This window comes from Cotesia glomerata, linkage group LG3 (assembly GCF_020080835.1).
Source record: "Cotesia glomerata isolate CgM1 linkage group LG3, MPM_Cglom_v2.3, whole genome shotgun sequence".
Taxonomy (NCBI): Eukaryota; Metazoa; Arthropoda; class Insecta; order Hymenoptera; family Braconidae; genus Cotesia; species Cotesia glomerata.
The window spans coordinates 23,937,729-23,959,811 of NC_058160.1; the positions used below are offsets into that span (position 1 = coordinate 23,937,729).

General features: G+C 31.8%; 2 protein-coding genes across 4 annotated transcripts in view; one reads left to right on the plus strand and one right to left on the minus strand.

Annotated features, from left to right (window-relative positions):
- Window positions 1–21,589, plus strand: part of LOC123262254 — a 38,010-nt gene extending 16,421 nt beyond the window's left edge. For all 3 annotated transcript variants that reach the window (XM_044724417.1, XM_044724419.1, XM_044724418.1), the window contains 9 exons: window positions 7,586–8,876; window positions 9,340–9,485; window positions 9,707–9,907; window positions 11,473–11,653; window positions 12,181–12,293; window positions 12,377–12,787; window positions 13,707–14,453; window positions 17,883–18,126; window positions 20,810–21,589. In XM_044724417.1, the coding sequence (XP_044580352.1) occupies window positions 7,586–8,876; window positions 9,340–9,485; window positions 9,707–9,907; window positions 11,473–11,653; window positions 12,181–12,293; window positions 12,377–12,787; window positions 13,707–14,453; window positions 17,883–18,126; window positions 20,810–20,923 (3,448 nt within the window). In that variant the 3' untranslated portion in view covers window positions 20,924–21,589. The remainder of the gene's footprint in view (window positions 1–7,585; window positions 8,877–9,339; window positions 9,486–9,706; window positions 9,908–11,472; window positions 11,654–12,180; window positions 12,294–12,376; window positions 12,788–13,706; window positions 14,454–17,882; window positions 18,127–20,809) is intronic.
- On the minus strand, window positions 31–5,992 carry LOC123262255 (mediator of RNA polymerase II transcription subunit 14-like). The gene is made up of 5 exons (XM_044724420.1): window positions 5,782–5,992; window positions 5,165–5,297; window positions 1,276–5,079; window positions 925–1,191; window positions 31–266 (listed from the first exon to the last, which is right to left on the minus strand). The coding sequence occupies exons 1-5, from the start codon at window positions 5,913–5,915 to the stop codon at window positions 102–104; spliced, it is 4,503 nt and encodes a 1,500-aa protein (XP_044580355.1). The 5' UTR covers window positions 5,916–5,992; the 3' UTR covers window positions 31–101.
- Window positions 21,590–22,083: the final 494 nt, after the last annotated feature.

Consider the following 22,083-nt stretch of genomic DNA (forward strand, 5'->3'; position numbering starts at 1 on the left):
TTATAATTTTTCAGTCTCTTTTCATAATTTTGCTAATAAAACTTGAAAAATTGTCCGGAGTAATACAATATATATTTGTATATACATATATAAATTTATTTTTATTGCGGAGGTCTCCCCACTGTACCATACGCTGGCATATTTTGTGTTGTACAAATTGGAGGCTGACCCGGGCCACCGTTCCTTAATAGCTGTGCTTGAGACGCAGGAGTACGAACTTGCTGTGCCGGTATCACTTGACCATTTATCGTCGTCGCGACAGCAGCCTTGAAAAAATATCAAAAATACAAATTATTTAAAGTTGAAAAAAAAAAAAAAAGTTTGGAAAATCCAAAAGTGCACGACTCATAATGCTCATTTAATTATGAAATATTAATAAAATGAAAAATCCGAAAAAAATATATAAAACAGCTAAAATAGCACGATAATGCGTATGCGTCTCTAGTGGGATAAATGTACACAATATATATAGATATACAGTCTTCTGGTTTTTGTTCTATTTTATTAATTGTACATAAACGACACTGAATTATCTAGCCATTCGCATTCGGTGACCTACAATTCTTCCAAAGAATTTAAAAAAAAAAAATTCAACTCAATCACTGCATTTTTTCGTAAGTTACAGTGTTTCCGGAGTTTCATACATGACAGACAGGAAAATTTTTTGACCTATTTTGATTTTTTTTTCCGTTTCTATTGCGCTAAATCAATTTTTTGAAAGTATGAAATTAATCTCTATTAAATTATCTTGAGAATAGTATGAAAAATATCTTGATTCCGTAAACTAACAAGATAATAATAATAAAAATAGTTGCCGAAATGAGGCGAAAAAAATTTTTCGATCGTAAAGTACTCTCTGATGCTTCGCATCATGAGTCGTGCAAAATGAGCTCATCTCAATTACTATTGAAGTCAATTAATTACCTGTGACGTAACTGGCTGTTCAGATGGCAGCGTAAAGTCTATTATAAGATTTCTAACCGCTGGAAAAATAGAACACACTTGTAGTTTTGTGAATTCTGCAAATCTCTTGAGGTGCATTGATACAGCATTTAGTATTGGTTTTGGAACAGGATCTTGTTTTTCATAAAGATGCATTATGTTAGTCGAACAATCATAAAGTAGTGGCAAAATTAACGATGGTGGTTCTCGTTTAATTCCTGCTTGATTTTCAATTCTTGTGATTTTTAACTGAAAAATTAAATATGATTAAAATTTATTTATATTTTTATAAATAAAAGAAAAATATAATAATTAAGCAATAATCAAACTTACGAAAAACAGTATTTTATTAGCTCGATGAATAATTGCTGGTACTCCATAAGGCAACATGGCTGGTGTTAGGGAAGGTGGAATTTTTAAACACCACTGAACAGACCAATTAGATTGGTATTGTTGTGCATGAGAATTCAGTTCTAGTTTCATTATTTGTATAAAATTTTTGAAAATATTGATAGGAAGAGATAGCATTTTACATAAACACACAAGCGGGCTAGTCTTATAAGGCGTAGAAGAAGCATTAATATCAAAAAATCTTTCAAATATTTGTATCTCTTCCCCAGTCCACTTGTCTTTATGCTCAAAAGTCGGTAGCATTTTAATGTGAAGAGACTGCATATGTTGATTATTTAAAGCAATACGACATTGCAAAGTTTCAACTTTGAAGTATACAGCACCAGGCTCTGTACCATTGCAGAGAGTAAAAGCACTATCATTTTGAAGAAATCGTTGAAGTTGTCGCTTTAGATAAACACATGCCAAGAATCTTTCCAAAGGAGGAATATGCATTCCGGGAACTTCTGAAGGATTAATTGAAGGCGTACAAAGTAAATCGAAAGTTTGGTGCGTCAAAAGTGTCGGAACTGCTCCGGCCCAAGCTTTTTGAGGCAAAACTCTGGACACATGACCACCAACTTTGTAGTCTGGAGTTGAACTTGATGCAGCGATACAGCCTGGACTTTGACCAAGTCGTACTGGTGAAGGTTTCGGAACACTAGGAGATCCAGGCCAATTTGACGCAGCAGGAGAAGGCATACTTTGAGATGAAAAAGGACTCGTCAAAGGAGCGTCAATGTAATTAGCTGGACTTGGTGCGGGAATAGTATTCATAGGATTACTCGGTACAAATCCAGAACCAGGTGACGGATGAAGCATCATGTTAGGAGTGTTTGGAGGCATTAAAGGTGGTGATAAATTATAGGATGCAGCGGGACTGTTGACATAATTTTGATGCTGAGTAGCTTGCATGTTCATTGTGTGAGGACTGGCTGGAGTATGAGGGTTGTTAGCAGAAGGAGGTGTTAAAGGATTATGACGAAATCTTAAACTTTCACGATTAGCTGGTGATATAGAATTAGTTTGATGGCGACTCATAAATCCATTTCCGACATCTATGTCCATAGAAACTGGAGATGGTGGGTTGTCATCCTCGATCTGAGAATGTTGTTTGAGCTGTGACGTTTCTTCATACTTTGACAAGAATGTCTTGAGTCCTTGAGTAGGCGTGAATTCATCTATTACATTACTTCGGTCAAATCGACTGTAGGTGCCATCTCGTATGGTAACGTATCCATTGTCTCGGAATCTCACTTCTAAACAATACGTTCCTTGATAACATATCCTTACAATTGTAGGACATTGTGGTATGATTGTAAAAGTTTGAATTGGAACTGAGCTTCTGTTGTAGAGTATACCCACTTGAGGCATCGTGGATAACTTATTGATGGAAATGCAAGGCTGCAACGTCTCATGTAAAATCTGGATTAATTGTGCTAAGTTATGGTGGCGATTAAAATGAGCTTCAAGTTGATTTTTCAGCAATGAGTGTCCATTAATCGATGTGGTTGCTAGACTTTTAATAAAATCAAGTTTAAAAGATTTATCACTTATACTCCAATAGATGGTTACTTTGTATTTGTGATCAGGACCGTAACCTAAAACTAGTTGATTGTAAGTATAAGATTTTACATCAACAATCTCTTTCAAATCATACTTTTCACTGTTGAGGTACTCTGAAAAATCATCGACAATTGAGTAGAGATGGACTATTTTTGCCCAATCCTCCAATAACGAATCTACGGTGATTGATAAGGCTTCAGCCGTTTTTACGAGGTATGAACAATAAACTGGTCTTCTTGGGACTTGTTCTTTTGGATGACTAGTGGTTAAAGGACTGCTGTAAAATACGAATTCTACCATAAAATTCATGGTGTTGTCCTTGCTTCGCATACGAATTGAAATATCGAGTAATCGCTTCATTAATGATTTCCAAGCAGTAACAATATTTGGATCTGATGAAGGAGATCGTAGTTGAAGTATCTTAAGTACTACAGCAGTGACATTAGTGTCAACTTGAAGTCCTTGATGAGGTATACCTCGTTTGTTAAGCTCGTGAGCTAAAGAAACGAATGGAATTCTCTCATCACAAAGTGCAACCACGTAAGCTAATTCTGGGATGAAATAAGCAGAATGTTTCATCTTCTTACTTTGTGATGTAACTAGCTCAACATCCTGACTAGATGGCTCAGAATTCGGTCGCTTGATTCCTCCTGAAGATAAATCAATGTCAGTATTCATATATGGTCCATGAGTAATAACAAATGTATCAAATTCTGTCAGACTTTCCACTCTGTAGTACATCTTCGGGATATCATTATCAAAACTGTCGTGGTGTTTATTATTTTGAAAAGCCCTGTCCATCAGGCAAGACTGTACAGTAGCCAAATGAAAAGTATACTCCATTTCACAGGAAAATGATTCTTTTTCTTTGAATTCGACTATTAAAATTACGGAAGGATGTTTTTCAAATTTTACAAATACCCGCTTTTTGCTATTTGTAATCATTGGATGATTAGGTTCAAAAATAATTGGAATTTGATCGTGTGTTGTTACAGGTAAATGTTGTAGAGTCTTCTTACATCTTCGTTGAGTAATCCAAAACCTCAGCTCGGAAATCAATGCTGGTAATCGGGAACGATCACCGTTAAGAGCAGCTGATAACTCTGAAACGAGTGGAACTTCGTATTCTTCAATATTACACTGTAACATGCCCGTGTAAGTATTGATAGTAATATTAAGAAGTTCCGCTGACAAACAAGGTTGAAGAACTGTGACGGATAAAATTGTTGGAAAGCCTGCCAGGGAACATTCAACATTTTTTATCATACTTTGAAGTTCTTGCTTCAGTTCTGAAAGCCTGATATTTGTTCTGACATTAATAGTATGAACAAGTAAAGATTCGATTGATAGCTGGTCAGCGCTAATCATTCGATCGGCTATTCCATTTTCTTTGCTACCAAAAGAAGGAATATTAATAACTGCGAGAGGTTCAGCTTGGTTTTCTTGGTCCATATGAACAGTTAGTTTGTAACCAAGTCTTGATTCTGGATTTTTTATCGTGAACTCTCTCCAGTATGATACTGTTAAACGTTCACCAGGTTTATATTGATCAACTTGAATGTCATTGTTCAATCTATCTTGCATCAAACGAAGTGTTTGAAAGTAAAGTACTTCAAGTTGGAGAGATTGGCAAAAATAGTGTAAGACGTAATAAGCATCAGTCAGTAAATTTGGAGTCTCTAGAAGCCTTGCTTGCACGAGCTGATGCATATATTTGCTCTGTAAAGGATGAACTAAGGCGGTTCCGCTTCCAGTTTCTCGATCTGATACAAGAAACTCAAGCTCTAACAAACGCCATGGGACATCAGGTCCATCGCCCATAAGTGTCAGACACATTGAAAATTCATTAGGAACATTAATAGTTACTCTTCCAGCTTCTATTTTTATGTCACGCATTTGAGGAAGCAATTTTCCGGTAACTAATCGGTGCTGTACAACTTGACTTAACCTTTGCAATGTTGACTTTTTTTCTGCAGGGGTTATTGGGTCACTTGGAACAATTCTATCTTTGATACATGTTGGAAGACGTTTGAAAGTTCCTGTTGTCAGAACTTCTGCAGCTGCTACTATGTCGAAATATGGAAGTCTTGCTGTAGTCAAAGTTTCTCTTGATAATCTTGCCAATTGGTCGGCAGTATCCGCAAATAATAGAGACCAATTATCGAGATGAGTTATTGCTGACTGTAAAAAATTAAATTTATAAAAATTATATTACATACAAAATTATTTTTATTTTATTTAATTTTTTTAAAGATAGTATACATACCGCAGCGTTGTTAACTTTTGAAATATTGTTCGTCCATTTAACTAACGCCAATAATTGAGTGAATAAGATTCTTGATTTTTCAGCATACTTATAAATAGAAATTTTTCTTTCCATATCTGAGTGACTTCCTAATCTGCAAAAATAAAATTTTTATTTAAAAAAATTTTGATTCTGTAAAAAAATATTATGATAATAAAATTGAGAGATATTTGATAATTATTAGGATTTTTTTTTTTTAAATAAATTATGGCAGAAAAAATAAAAATTCCAATGAAAATGAAGCAGCCGACATTTCAAAATTTTTAGAAATTTTTTATTAAAAAAATTACAATTAAACAATTAAAAAAAAAAATTTCACATGTAAAAAATTTGAATAACTATCAGTGCAATATTTTATAAATATCTTTTTAGTTGTAATTTAATTAATAAAAAAAATTAAAAAATTTTTAGACGTCTGCTAACTTTAGTATCATAAATTCCTCGTGTATAAATTGTAAGAATATATTAATAAAATTATTTAGAAATAATTTATTTGTTAAAAAAATTCAAAAATGGTCAAGTGTCTGCTAATTTCAGTGTTATTAAAACTATTAATGAATAAAAGTAAATATACTTACGTGTCAGAAAGAACAATTAACTCATCATAAGTTTTTTGGATCATAAAATCCATAAGCCTTGCAAGTGATATGGAATTTCCGCGATTGCTTTCCTGGGGCATGTCATTTGCCATAGGAATTTGATGCGAAGCCATCGAAATAATATATTTTGAAACTAGGTTTTATGAATATACTTTAGTTTCCTTTCATTTAATTAAATTACACTCCCGATATATTATTAATTGGATATATTTATTATTAATGTTTATTAACCTACCACTTTCTAATAGGTTAATAATAAAATATTACATATATTACATAAGTTAATTAAGTCTCATAATTTTTTAGCATTTATTATTTTCTATCATAAGAGACTAATTCTTATTAAAATAATATTGCAAAATAAATATTTTTAATTAAAAAAGAGTAGAAAATACTGTAACACTTTATTGTGATGGTTAACTGATAATGTTGACGATGCGTATCATTATCAAAATACTCTATTAACTGAAAAATTGAGAAAGTAAATAATCGAACTATACACATTGTATCACTGGACAAATTCATAAAGAACTATACTTTGATTTTCACAAACATATAGTTACCGTGATTTATTTCAGTCCAAAAAGTGAAACAACTGACATCTGGTGTTCGAATTTGGCTAAGCAGGTATTCGCTTCAAAAGTAAAGCCTAATATTTGAACTGATATTACATAAACTCTAAATAAATATAATTACATGATTATAAGTGAAAATATACTGAAATAAAATATACATTGACATACATATAAAAATAAGCAAAAAATCAAAATCAAAATATTGATTAAAAAAAAACATTCATACTTTTAAAAATAAATTTATTTATTAATTCTGTATTTAAAGTAACTTTAATGTGAGTATTTTACAATTACACTTGACTGAAATTAGCAGACACTTGAAAATTTTTTGATTCTTTTTGAAAAATAAATTTAGTTTAGAAATTAAAAAAAAATTGCATTTATAATTTATTGAAGCTTCTAAAGATAGAATTTTTTAAATACATTTTTTTGCTACAATTTATTTGTTTAAAAAATTCCAAACGTTATCAGATGTCTCTCAAATTCAGTATCATATTTTATGAAAATTAAATTAGCCGAAATCTAAAAATTTTTAGAATTTATTTTATTGAAAGAATGAAAAAAAAAATTTAATTTCTTAAAATTTTAAAAACTAAAAGTGCAATTTAAAAAAAAAAAATATTTTTTTTAGTTTCAATTTAATAAATGAAGCAAAATCAAAAAATTAAAAATGTCGGCTAACTTTACTATTGTTCATATTTTATAATATACTTTTCCAAAAATTAATAATTTTACAATGACACTTAACTGAAATTAGCAGACACTTGAAAATTTTTTGATTCTTTTTGAAAAATAAATTTAGAAATTAAAAAAAAAAATTGCATTTATAATTTATTAGAGCTTCTAAAGATAGAATTTTTTTTTAATAATTTTTTCTTGCTACAATTTATTTGTCAAAAAAATTCCAAAAATTATCAGATGTCTCTCAATTTCAGTATCATATTTTATGAAAATTAAGTTAGCCGACATCTAAAAATTTTTAGAATTTATTTTATTGAAAAAATTATTACAAAAAATGAAAAAAAAAAATTTCATTTGTCAAAATTTTAAAAACTATAAGTGCAATTAAAAAAAAATATTTTTTTTTAGTTTTAATTTAATAAATGAAGCAAAATTAAAAAATTAAAAATGTCAGCTAACTTTATTATTGTTAATATTTTTTTTTATAATACACTTTTCCAAAAATTAATAACAAAAAAAAATTTCAGAAAAATGTTAACCGGAATGCTCGCACCAACTTGCGGAGAGATTTATCTAAATGGAGATGAAGGAACCAAACCAGACATCGGAGTATGTCCTCAAGAGAACGTCTTGATCGACACGCTGACACCTCGAGAGCACATGACATTCTACGCTAAATTGAAAGGTTCAATGAACAACGAGGAGCTGTACAAGAATGTGAATGGGATGTTAGCGTCTTTGGAACTGGGTAGTCAAGAGCACGAACCGGTGTCAAGACTATCCGGTGGCACTAAACGACGTCTGTGTGTGGCTTTAGCGTTTTTGGGCTCGCCGAAGCTCGTTATTCTGGACGAGCCCGGAGCGGGTGTTGATCCAGCAGCACGTCGTCGAATCTGGCGTCTTATAGACCAACACCGCGTTAATAGAACGGTTTTATTGTCGACTCATCATCTAGACGAAGCCGACATGCTGAGTGACACTGTGGTGGTGATGCACCGTGGTAAAATTCTCTGCACGGGATCACCCCTCACACTTAAAACCACTTACGGGCAGGGTTACTGGATAAACGTCGCTTATCCGCCAGCAGAGATAATCAGGGAAATTGACAATAAGGCCGTCGAAAGTTTACGGTCTCTAGTGCTCGATGTGGTACACAATGCAACGGTCAGTAATCCCAGCGGGTATGAACTCACCGTAAATCTTCCTTTCCTGGGCAAGCATGGAGCGACTAATGACATCGCCAGGGTCATTAAAAATCTCGAGGACAATCAAAAGAGCTTAGGTTTCTCACATATCACCCTGGAGTGCGATACTCTGGAAAAAGTATTTTTGGATTTGTGTTCTCGGGGTGATAATGCAGCAGCCGGAGTCGGAGTCGATCCTGCTGGTGGGAATACTGGAGGTTCTGCTGTACGTGGTAGCAGCAACAGTGTCGCGAGCATCAGCAGTGTCGAGCTGAACATGATTGACGACACGGAATCTATTTTAACGAGATACCCGACTAACCCATCAGCTCTTCGTCAAATGAAAGCTCTGCTGAAAAAAAAACTGTGGCATTTTATACGTGACTGGCGAGCACCCCTGGCGACTTTAATTCTACCCACGATTTTCGTCGCCGTCGCGATGGGATTTTCATTGATTCGACCGCCTTCTACTGACGAACCTTCATTGGATCTCAATCCACATCTTTATGACACTCATCCCACTTACTTCTACAGCATTAACAATGGCAGTGATCCGTTCCTTCAACGACTGTCTTTTCAACTTCACGATCGGTTCGGTGATGATTACGCTGGTGCTTGGCAGGCTCATCCTAATGTAAGTTATTTTTTTTTTTTTTAACTTCCCGCTAAGAAAATTGAAAATTTTCAAAAATCGGGAAGTTATTGTTTTTACCCCGTTTTTCGAAAATCGAGTTTTTCCCTGACTATTCCCGCGATGGTGTCTGTATGTCTGTATATATGTATTGCGGTTTGAAAATTCAAAAAATAGTGCTTTATTAAACTTCTATCAGACTTTCAAGCTCGGAGAGCTCAAAACTACACGAAAATTATATTTTTGAGCTCGAAGAGCTCAAAAACGTAATAAGTGAAATTTTGAGCGCTTAAGTATGGAATTAGCGGGAAGTTGCAAGGATGGCCTCCAGGGTCAACCATTTTCCTAATTTTTTTTTGTGAAAAATAGAGTAATAATTGATATTAAGTTTAATTAATTAAATTAAATTAAATTAACTACTTCACAAGAACTTTTTAATTAAAAGTTTTTTTTTTATTTTATTCAGGACACGGGTACTTGTGAGTGCTCTCCAGAAGGTCAACAAATTTGTCATGGAGTTTCTAAAGCTGTTGAAGGTCTCTTTCAGACGCTGCCAGGTCGTCCAACACTTGACTGGATAATTTCGACGTTCCGCGAGTACATTGAGAAGAGGTAAGTTTAAATAATCCATTAGAATTTAAAATTGTGTATAAATTTATAGCGAGTAAATGGAGTTAAGTTTCATTAATTATTTTTACGGTATTGTTTTCGTTAAAACAGCTAAATAATTGAAATAATAATAATTCTTTTATAAATTTGTAGAGAATCAAATGTCATTTTTTATATATTTTTATTTTATTTTTTAAAAATAATAATATTAAATTTAATTATAGATATGGAGGATGGTCGTTATCTCATTTGAAAGAGGATCCTCTGTTCGTGGTCTGGTACAACAATAAAGGGCACCACTCTCTTCCAGCCTACTTAAATGCTCTCAATGAAGCAATTCTTCGAGCTTCTGGCGTATCCGGACACTTGAAAACCTTCAACCACCCTCTAAAATTGTCAAGCGACCAATTGAACCGGACAACTTTGTGAGTATTGTTGTTTACAAACTAATAGAATAATAATCTTTTATCTCTGAATAGTTGTTATATCCTGAAGTTGTTATCTAAGCACATATGTAGACAAAACAATGACTATAAATTGTATCGGTTATTACTTTAGGAAAACCCGTTAACAATCTTTAAACTATTTTTCACTTGGGAAATGTTAATGGGCCACAAGAGTCTCGTGGGTTACAACTATCATTGGATTCTCCTGACTATTCTTACTCACCTGATGGTGAGGTTCTCGAGAGGCTGTCGTCCATGACTCGTTAAACTTCTGTTTGCCTTCAGACTTGGCTAGGTCCGCGGGACTTGGTAATTGCTTTCCCAAGTTGAGCACGTTCTGCTCCTATCCGCTGTATTCTCATCCTCCAAACCTTTACTTCCATTCCATACTTCTGTTCGCTGTCGGTTTAAATACGGTTTTCAGGGTATATACTGACGAGAAATAGCTGCGGAAGAATGAGTTAAAGAAAAATAACAACTTCCAACTTCCAACTTGCTACAGAATAAAAACTATTATTATATATACGTATTCTACTTAACCAGAAAATAACTAAACTCTCTGCTCTCAAATACAAATTATACAGATGACAATAGTTCCTATTACTTTTTTTTCCTTTAAACAAAAAAAGAAATATTCACAACATTTAAATTATAGAAAACAATATAATATTTTATTGCATTTTATAATTCTTAAGGTAGTTGTCATGGTACAATATTGTCAAAAAATTAGAGATTATACGTGTCGCAAAAGTATATGAGCTTGTAGCCAAGTAATCCATAATTTTTACGCAAGACTGTACCCGTGGAGACGCAACCCATACAATTGTTTCTGTCCGACTCCGTAGATATATACTTTTTCATAAATTTTTGAACTTTAATTTATTTATAAATAATTAGACGGTCAAAAATTAAAAAAAATTTTTTTTTAAACTCACAACAAATACATTAAAAGACTGTCAGTTTGTTGAAAGTTTCTGACAGTTCGTTTTTTTTTTTTTTTTTATAACAAAGAAACTGATGCAGAACTGCAGAGAGCGTATACAATCAATGTTAAATATCCAATTTTTAATTCATTTCGAATTATAGGTGGTCAATCAACTTTAAATTTTTAGAGTAATTCGACGTTCTAATTAGCAAATTGTCTAACTCCATTTTAGAGAATCTTCCATTTGTACAAAAAAACAATTGATTCAAAATTTAATATCACTTTAAAAAATAATTTAATATCATTAATATCTAATAGAGGTATAATATTTTGGTTTGGATCATTCAAATAATTTATAATTGAATTATTGCTGTATCAAAATGTTAAAAAATCACCCTCTAAAAAAATAAGGAGTTAGACCAATTGCTAATTAGACCGTCGAATTGTATCATCATGTCTTTAATAAGTATACAAAAATTTAGAATTTTCTGACGGTATGCCTTAACCACAACTACCTTAAAAAATGTTCAAAGTCATTATCGTAAAGACCATGAAATATAAAAAATCATTATCGTATTTAACGAGAAAATTGGCAAACTTAAGCTGTTATTAATTTCAGGTTGCAGCATGTGGCAGACGTAGGGGTGGCTCTTGTTCTGCTCATCGCATTCAACTTGGTAGCAGCACAAGGCGCGCGAGAGCTTGTCCGTGAGAGATTGTCTGAGGAGAAGCGTATTTTGTATTTAGCCGGCGTGCATCCTGTAACTTATTGGACTACTGCCTTGATCTGGGATTTCTTGGTAAGTCTCCTCGAGATTTATTCAAGACTTAACTAATAAACTATAAGCAAATCCAAATACTCTGAACTCCAAAGTGACCATTTGTGGTCATCGATCTTTCACAAACTATAACTTATTTACGTCATCAGAGACGTGGAAATTAAAGTTACGATTGACAATAATCTACAGTATAGCTACTATCAGCAGCTTATGGATTTCAAAATCATAACTATTAACATACAAGCAGGGACCAACCGCAGTCCTAACAGTTTCCCCATTTCCTGTGCTTGTCTATGTTCTATACAGCAATTCACACTGTCGTTAATTGCTAAGATCGATTAACACTCAGTGTCTCATCAGGCCGAGGGTTAAACTCGTGACTAAGTTGTGGAGTTGTGCCAAACTTTTATTAGTTACATGCATTTATATCGAACGTGACTAGACTATTTAATATATATTACAGTAATAGTTTATAACGATAATGATAATGATTATTTCATAGCCGCAGCAGCCTGCCGATAATGACATAACAATTTAAATTATTTCAGATATTCCTGGTATCTATTGGACTAGCCGTAGGAGTTTTCGAAATATTTGGACTGCCTGCATACGTTGCTCGTGATAATCTTCCTGGTGTTTGTTTACTTCTTGTTCTATTTGCGTAAGCTTTATTAATTACCACTAATCAATCATTATTATATAATAATTAATTATTTCAACATCAACATTTGAATTTCTTTGTAGGTGGGCATCAATTCTTTTTACTCATTTAATTGAAAAGACGTTCGACGACTCAAGTCTTTCAAACATGGTTCTTTTCTGTCTGAACACATTCATCGGCGTGATTTGTCTTGCAACGATACTGGTAATCGACATCCTGGGAAAGAGCCAAGCTGCTAAAGACACGAGACAAATGTTGCATAATATCATGCTTCTCTTTCCACAATACGCACTGGGAGACGCATTAGTTCAAATGTCAACCAATGACATTACTGCTGAGCTATTGGAAAGATTTAATATGGATACTTACAAGTCACCATTGGGATGGGATCTCATTGGTCCTCATTATGTATTTTTATTTGTAGTTGGTGTTTTTCTTTACATAGCTAATTTAGCCATTGAGTGCAGGATATTTCCTAGTTGGGAAAGAAAGAGGTAAATTTTATTTTTATAGTTTTTATACACAGAAAGAAAAATTTCTTGACTGGAGAACAAAATTCTTGGCTCAAGAAAATTTTCGGGTGCCTGAAGGAAGACCGAAGTTGTGTTGGTCGAAGTAAAAATTTTTCTTGAAATTCTATTCTTGGTGGAAGTAAATTTTTCTTAATTCAAATTATCATAAATACTTGATACAATAAATTTTTATATTTGATCAAGATTTTTAGATACTTTAGAAAAGCAGCGCCACCTACTTTAGCTGAGAAAAAAATTTTCTCACCTTGAGAAAATTTTTCTCTTGAATATTTGACACCCATTTTATATTATTTTAGCGTGCAATAATACATATTGAATGAAAAAAATGATTCAATATTATTTGATCTTCCCATTTGACATGTTAATCAATTAAAATATTAATGAAAATTTATTTCTATCGAGATATTTAATTTTTTGGAGCAAGAGAGAAATTTTCTCAAGACAAAAAAATTTACTTCTATCAAGAACTAAATTTTTTAGAGCAAGAGGCTGTATTTTTTCAAAACAACAAGATTTTCTTGACGTAAATAAATTTTCTTGAATCAAGATACGTATTTCTTAGCAAGAGAATTAATTTTGTTGGAATAAGTGAAATTTCTTGTGTAAAAAAAAAATTTTTTTTCGCTCAAGAAAATAATCAGGAAGAAAAGTATTTTCTTGGTTCAAGTGAACCTTTTTTTCTGTGTACAAATTTTAAAATTAAATTGAAATTATTCAAAAAATCTTCACTAACTTATGAAATATTAAAATTATTATTATGGATAAAGTTATCATAATTATTATAAATATGTTATACAAAGTAAAGTGCTAAGTAAATTATAAAATAGTTCCGTAATCCTATTAATTAAATCTGATGCTGAAGCGTGATAATTTATTCCAGAGAATCTTACAAAGACGCTGGTGAAGATGAAGATGTAGTAAAAGAGCGAGTGAGGGTTGAGAATGGAGCGAGCACAGACGTACTAAAGACCATTAAGTTACGTAAAGAATACAGAAGTGTTTACGGGACCAATGTTGCCGTACAGAATTTAAGTATTGGAATCCAAGCGGGTACTTGTTTTGGTCTGTTGGGTGTTAATGGAGCGGGAAAAAGCACGACATTTAAGATGCTTACCACTGAATTGCTTCCGACAGCCGGAAAAATAGTATTAAAAAATAATAAAATAGATAGACGGCCTCTTTGTAACGGAGAAATCGGGTACTGCCCTCAAACAGACTCGCTTGACGGATTCTTAAGCCCCCATCAGTGTTTAACTATTCACGGGGAAGTTTGTGGACTAAGTAATGTACCAAAAGCCGTTGAGTCGATGTTAAACAGATTTGACCTGCTGAAGTATGCACATCAGAGGGTTTCCAGTCTCAGCGGCGGAAACAAGAGGAAGCTATGCGCAGCAATCAGTGTAATGGCCCCGGTCTCTGTAGTGCTGATGGACGAGCCCACCAGTGGTATGGATCCTGCCACCAAGGAGCTTGTGGCAAGAATTATTCGCCAGATCACAAGAGCTCAAGGCGCTGTTGTTATGACATCACACAGTGTTGCTGAATGTGAAAAACTTTGTAATCGAGTGGGAATTCTTGCTCGTGCAGGGCTAAGGTGCATTGGGACTGTTCAACATCTTAAACATAAGTATGTTTGATTAATAATTAATTTTATAATTTCGCGGGCCAAATGCCAAAAGGGCGTATAAAAGTTATACACCTTTTTGGCTTTACAAAACCAAAAGGGCGTACAATTTTTTTTTTTGGTGCCAATCGTTTTGTAAACATGTTCTGAGCCTAAAAATGGAAAAAATATTTCCAAAGCCAAAAGGGCGTATGTCTCAAGTTATACGCCCTTTTGGCTTTAGAACACTGCAAATTTAGTGATCTAAAACCAAAGGGCGTATAATTTTAAACTTTCTGCTAAGAAAATTTAAAATTTTCTAAACTCGGGATCATATGGGTTTTATCCCGTTATTCGAAAATAGAGTTTTCATTAGATCTATATCAGCTATATTCAGCTCAAAAAATTTTTCATCGATTAGTTAATAATTTCTTACTTATAATGAGGTATTTTTCATTTTATATATACATATTATGGATTTTAACTACAATTTTACGCAACGGAATCGGTGGCTTGAATTTTTAGGCGAGAGTAGAGCATACAACCTACGCTCGCGCTTAAGGTATACAATCAAATCAAAAATATATTTTTTATTGAAGCTATAGCGGACAAGAAATTATTATAATTATTGGAAGTTAAAAAATACAAGAAAAAACTACAGTCAACGCTCTCTGTATTTGACTCGCCCGTACAGGACCATTCTCTGTATTTGACTCGTCCTTATCCATAAGAGCTGTGTAAAATCGTCAAATATAGAGGAAGAATGTGGTCAAATACAGAGAGCGGTCAAATACAGAGAGCGTCGACTGTAATATCAAAATACAGAAAGTTTATTGGGGTACAATTCCTGCACCTTCTACATTTTCATCTGAAAAAATAGTATATTGTGTGACTAGGGATGAAACAAAACGATTTCAGACCAGAGTGAAGTTGCCTGCCCGAGCGAAGCGAGGGCTGGCATCACACGGTCTGAAATCGTGTTTCATCCCGCGTCACACATTATATTTTTCATATAAGTTACATTAAAAATGCTAGTTTCAATGTCTGGAGCCAACCAGAACTCGATAGTTTCAGACTAATAGCGAAAATACCATTTTATTATAAAACTTATAATAAAATAGAAAGTAATGGTTTATTTTTTAATAAATATTATTCGTAAATTGAATAGTTTTCTTTTGTCATTCTTATTTATGCTTAGTAACAGAATTATAATATGTCAGTACGGTTAACGGTTAGAATGACAATTATAAAGGTATAAAATAAACAAAAGATACTCTGATAGGATTAAAAATAAAGCTGCAACTTCATCTCGCGGGCAGAAAATCGTCATTTTCTGTCCGCCGGGAAGGAATGATTGATTCCTGCCCGACAAAAGTCGCATTGGTCTGAAATTGTCTAGTTTCGGTTGGCTCAACAGGCATTGAAACTCGCATTTTCAATGCAGGTTATATGAAAAAGAAATTTATAAAAAATATGAAAATTTTAGCATGCCAAAAAATTTTTAATTCATATGCTTTTTTTAATCATCGAACTGTCCAAAATGATAAAAATTTAAAGTTATATACTACCATTGAAAATGTTGACTTTTTCAAAATTTTTTTTTATACAAACCTTCTCCGGACAATTTTGAAGACTGTTGATCGAAATTTTGAAAAATCCTGATTTTTTTTTATACGCCCTTTTGGCGTTAGTACATCAACAATTTTTTTTTTCTGCAGATCTTTACGTTTCGAGCGATTCTAAAAAGAATGGCAAAAAAAAATTTTTTTATACGCCCTTTTGGCATGGAACCCTATCTAACTTTTGTAATACGCCCTTTTGGCATTTGGCACGCGATTTATCCTTTAGTTTACTTAATTAATACTGGTGAAAATTGCGATCTTTAATTAAGACAAATTTAATTATCCTTAATAACTTTTTATTAAAATCCAGTATTATTAATTTTATTCATAGAGAAATATTTTAATAATATTAAACAAAACAAACCGTGGTTATTTTTACTTTGAATGTTGATATCAGCTCAAAGTATTAATGAAATGAAATAAAATAAAATAATAAAAAATAAAATAAAAGAGTAGATAGGAAAACGTTAGAATTTAAAATGGCTTATAAACGAAACGGGCTATTTTCCTAAAGCATGAAACGAAACGAAAACGATTGTGGTATAGGAAAGAATTCAATGGCACACGATTTCCCATATGCTATGACTATAAGGAAGAATAAGAAAAAAAAATATTATAAAATAAATGGAGGATAGAGAGCAGAGAAAGAGAATTAAAGAAGGAAGGATAGTACTGCCAAACTCCACACGAACTCGATCCCCTTCGAAATGGGCTTTTAAAGCTTCTGTGCCTCAGTTAAGTGGTTGGTGGGACGAAGTACAAAGTATCGACCACCTTTTACTTATATATACCTATATATCTATGTATTTATCTATAGATATACAGGACTTATCCGTGCGGTATGGAGAGCGACCTTCTGTAAAACTTCTCTGGCTCGCCAGCCCAAACTATCGTTCTATTCTACTCGTGAACTTTAAAAAGCCGTGAACCCGTCCAGAGACAACTTTATACATTTCACAGTAATTAATACTAAATATAAGTGCATGCAATAGTGATAAGTAATAATAATAACAACAATAATAATTATAATTATTATTATTATTGTTGTCATGAAAATAATTTTTTTTTCGACTAAGTATAGACTTTATCGTTAATTCCATTTTAATTATTAAACTTTGCTTCGGCATTAGAGTTCTGCTCATACGCTTCAGTCTCTGTTTATATTTTATGAAAACATTTACGTTGATACGAATAATAAATGTTAGTAATGCAACTCATTTACCCGATGGTTGCCAGTAAAAAGCTCTACAAAGTAGTAGTGGTAAAACCGAGAAACCACATAACAGTGAAGAAGAGAAAACAGCTTCTGGTAATGCCGGTACTACCACTGGTCTCTACCGCCTTTCCGGTTATTTTCTCTAATTGAGATATATTACATGACTGAGATACAACGACCTTTTTCTCTATATCCTTATTTATTATTTGTTTTTCCGATTTTAAAAATTTTTAATTTTTAATATTTCCTCGGTCTTTAAAAGTTATTATGTTTGTAAAATTATTTTTATAAAAAATTTTTATTTATTTAATAATTTATTACACATAATAATAATATATTTAAAACTATGCTTTCCACTCTAATGTCTACTGAAATAATTATCTAGTTAAAACCCATTTTTACCTTCACATAAATTAATTTCATGTGAATCGTTTAAATATTTAAATTAACGGTTCTCGGTATCTAGCGAATTCAAAAACTGTTATTTTAAAAGCCCGAGTTGAATTTTAAAATTAATAAAGTTTCTGTATTATTAATTGTCTCCTAATTTATAAACTATTTAATTAACAATATACATGTATAATATAATAATAAGAATAATTATATTTAATAAAGGTTCGGCGAAGGACACATTGCTTTTTTGCGCTTCACCCAGCCAGTAACGATGAAAGAGCTGAAAGACGCGATATCTCGGCACTTGTACCGAGCCCAAGTGTCATCAAGACAAGCAACAGCAGCGCGACTGATGATCCCCAGGGTCCACGATGTCCCACTCAGCGAAACTTTCTCCCGAGTTAAAAGGCTTGCCGAGGAATTGAAAGCTACCGACTACACGCTCACCCAAAGTTCATTAGACCAGGTACAAAAAGTCTAAAAAAAATATTTCATTATTAATAATTCATTTTCACTCCCTTTACTTAGAGCTTAATTATTACTTAATAATTAATAATTAATAATGAAACAATCCAGCGGAAATAATTCAGTGTAAAATATATATGTGCCTTCAAGTACACGATACACGGGTCTTTCATAATACAATGTGTGTATATACTCTCGCGCTCTTACTTTGCCCGGTACTGGAGATTCGTTTATCCTGGTGCCTGAAGGATATTAATGGGTACACGTATGGTGTACTAGTGGGATGAAAGCTGATGGAAAGCACATGCTAGTATCTTTCAGTAAAAGCAAGTAAATAAGTGAGTAAGTGCGCTTCTTCCTTCTATTCTGGCCTCTGTTATACTTTGGACATCGGACACATTCCATACTTTTGTCGCTAATAGACTTTGCTAATGGTTTAAACCACATTTTCGTCCCTTTATGCTCTTCTTTAACTTCATATCCTTATTTTGATTTTTTTAGAGTGTTTTTCTTCAAAAATATTGACGTGAGAGTTATTTTATGATGTGACACGGTAAAGAAGAATATGAAGAGTTAAAATTTTTCTTTTAAATTATAATGAAATTTCTTTGAAGGAATTAACTAAAATGTATAATTATAGTTGATAATGATTTTTTAGGTAGATTTCATTGAAATCTATCTATTGCATTGGTCCTCATGTCAAAATTAAGTCGGAATTTTTCTATAATATCATCTAACTAGTCGAGTATTTAGCTGAAACTTTTCTATTCTATTCTACCCTTTGAAAGACATTTTTGAGAATTTTTTTATCCAAGCCAAACAAAGTTATGAATTTTTCAAAAAAATGGCTTTTTTATTTTCAAATAACCATAACTTTTTTGGACATTGACCTTTGGGTACCTTTTTTTTAAAAAATTTTTGTTTTTGAATGAACTTTTCGAAAAAATACACAAAAAAAATTAAATATGATCAATTCTATAAAATAATCGGTTTTTATGAGCAAAATCGTTATTTTTTCAAAGTTGGTCACTTTTTTTTTTATTTTTTTTTCTCAAAAAAAACTTCAATCAATTTGACAACTATTCCCGCTCATCCCGGACAGGGCCGATTTTTTTTTATTTAATTGAAAAAAAATGGTCAAATTTTCTGAAATAAAAATTTTTTTTTTTTTATTCAAAATAAATCACCTATAATTTGACGTTTATAACATTGACATTTTTACCATTTTTAATTATTTTATTAAAATTAAGAGTGCAATTTAACTATTTTCAGGCAATGTGTAGTACAACCTATGTATGTTATTTTATCAAGAATTTTCAACAGATCCTAATGAAATTCGGTATACATATTTCTCGGACAATTAGCTTGCATGAGCGAAATCCTTCAGTTAGTTCAGAAATAGTATCTCTTCGAAAATATCAAAATGTATGTAAAAATATGACAAGTATCAAATATTATTAATTCACTGTGAAATCTACCTTCCATTTCGGGTAAGGCCGAATGGCGTTTTTTATTTTTTTTTCTTGTATGATGGAGTCGAAAATTCAAGTATATAAATTTTTATAACAGTTATATTTCTGAAAGTTTGTAAATGACTGTTTAAGAAAAAAATATGTATTATATTTATTTTAAATAATTTTTATTGTAAATTGTCTTTTAACTGATAAAATACGCGATGATTAAATAACAAAAAAAAGACAAAAGGATAATAGATAATAGAATGGATAATGGACTCTTGACAGAATTTTATCCGGAGCTTTTTACTGTTTTCTTGAAATGAACTGAATCGCAAGTCAGGAGGTTAAACAATTGTACTGTCGTTCAAGATCGTTTTAGCGAAATAAATAGACGACGACAAGTTAAGGGATCGATTGTTAGGAAATAGAAATAAAATAAACGAAAAAAGGTTGAGTATTGAGTTCTACCTGGGAGATGTGATTGGAACAAGAGACACGAACTCTTATCACAATTACTCTCTCCACCTTATCGTACTTTTTCCTTTTGTTTCTTCTTTTTTATTTATTTTTTAATCGTCTCGTATTCATTCGTAACGTCGTTCTAGTTTTCACCGTACTACTGCACTGTTATACTCTGTAATATATAACTATCGCTGTTGTTGCTCTTCTAGACTCTCGACAAAAGTACAAAGCACAATTTAAACAGTTACTAAGTTTACCCAGCGAACCAAGTAATGAGACTTTGCACGTGACATAAAATAATCCAAGTGTCTTTACAGATTTTTTTTTTTTTTTTCAATATTTTATAAATTGCTTTTTCTTATTTTTTTCATATTTAAAATTCAGCATTCATTATAATTATTCTTATAAAATAAATTACTAAAGCAAATTTCTCAGATTGCACGGTGAAGGTATTGAATAAACTTTGACGAGAAAATTTTTATAGGATCGTCTTTTGCAGAAACGGAAGTTTGTATAAGTGAGTCAAAAAAAACGAGAATAAGAATAAGAACCAGAACAAGAAGATAACTGGCGAAGGATCGTTAAACCCACGCTTTTAGAAGCCAAATTCTTTTAAATTTTCATGGCACTCAAACTTTACTCACTTCGTCAATTTTAATCTCTTTATTATTAGAATAATTCTTATTATTATTATCATTATTTTATGACTGAATAACAAAAGTTCTAAGTACAAAAAAAATTTTTTTTTTTTTAATTTTGTTCTAGGTGCTGGTGAATTTCTCTGAAGAAGCCGAAGACGATTCATCAGACCCGCGGTACAGATCTCTTGTCAATACGTATCCGAGTATGGACACCATCCACATGGATACATTCCAATAGATAATTTAATATAGTTATTTAAAAAATAATTAAAAATCAAGCGGAGCAAAATTAAAATTTTATTATTATTTTTAAGTTTTTTTACAAGGAAGTTATTATAAAGTAAACCTATTTTTTATTATGAACGGTTATATTAAAAATTTTATGTGTATAAATTCTCGTAATTTTTTAAAGTCAGTATGAGAAAATGTTGTTTACACGAAGTTTATAATTAAAAAAAAAAAAAAAAAATTATAAGTATTTTTATATTATATTTATGTATAAGGCCTTACTTTTAGTGATTAAAGTTTACCTGTAAGTTTTTGTGCGAAAAATTCGCGTGGATGTAAAAAAAAATGTGTGTAAAAATATAAAATTGATAAATATATAAGTATAAAATAATGTATTAAAAAATGTTTTATATATTGAATTGTATGTATTAGATTGTGATGGTAAGAAGATGAGAGTTGAGCAATAAATACTTGGAAATACTTGTCTATCAAGACGTTGTATGACGTAATGTGTGAATCAAAAAATAGATTTCATATATAAGTGGAACAAGAAAGTTTGTGAAATATATACATATATAATATCGCGACGTAATACGTTGAGATTTTCATGGACGTCTACGCTTCACGTCATATATTATATAGGTATGTAAGTATACACAGATATATTTGTATTTGTATGTAAGTTAAAAATAAATTTTGAGCACACAGATTGATGAAGTGGGCTTATATTTTTACTATTTAAATGTATGAATTTACTCATCGTGAGTCAAAGCCTGTACGACCGGAAGGAATGCTCTAATAATGTGCAATTATTTTTAAAAATATCACTTGGTTTTGAAAGACGCTAAAGAGATGAATCAATGAATTTTTAATTACATAAATAGTGCTTATTTATTTTTATAAATAAGTACTTGATTTGGCTATAATTTTTTATGTTATCAAAAAGATATCGGGGACCGAAATAAATACTTGCTCCCAATAATCTAAAAATAATGTAGGCAATAATAATAAATCGAGATTTTCCATGGGTTTTCTGCCAAGAAATATATTTTAGATTAATGGTACTGTATATTAAAAGTTGCTGAAGGCCAGATACATTAATTATATTTTGAATTATTTTTTCAGTCAATTCTATCTTTAATGACAAATTTAGATATGAACTGAGGATAA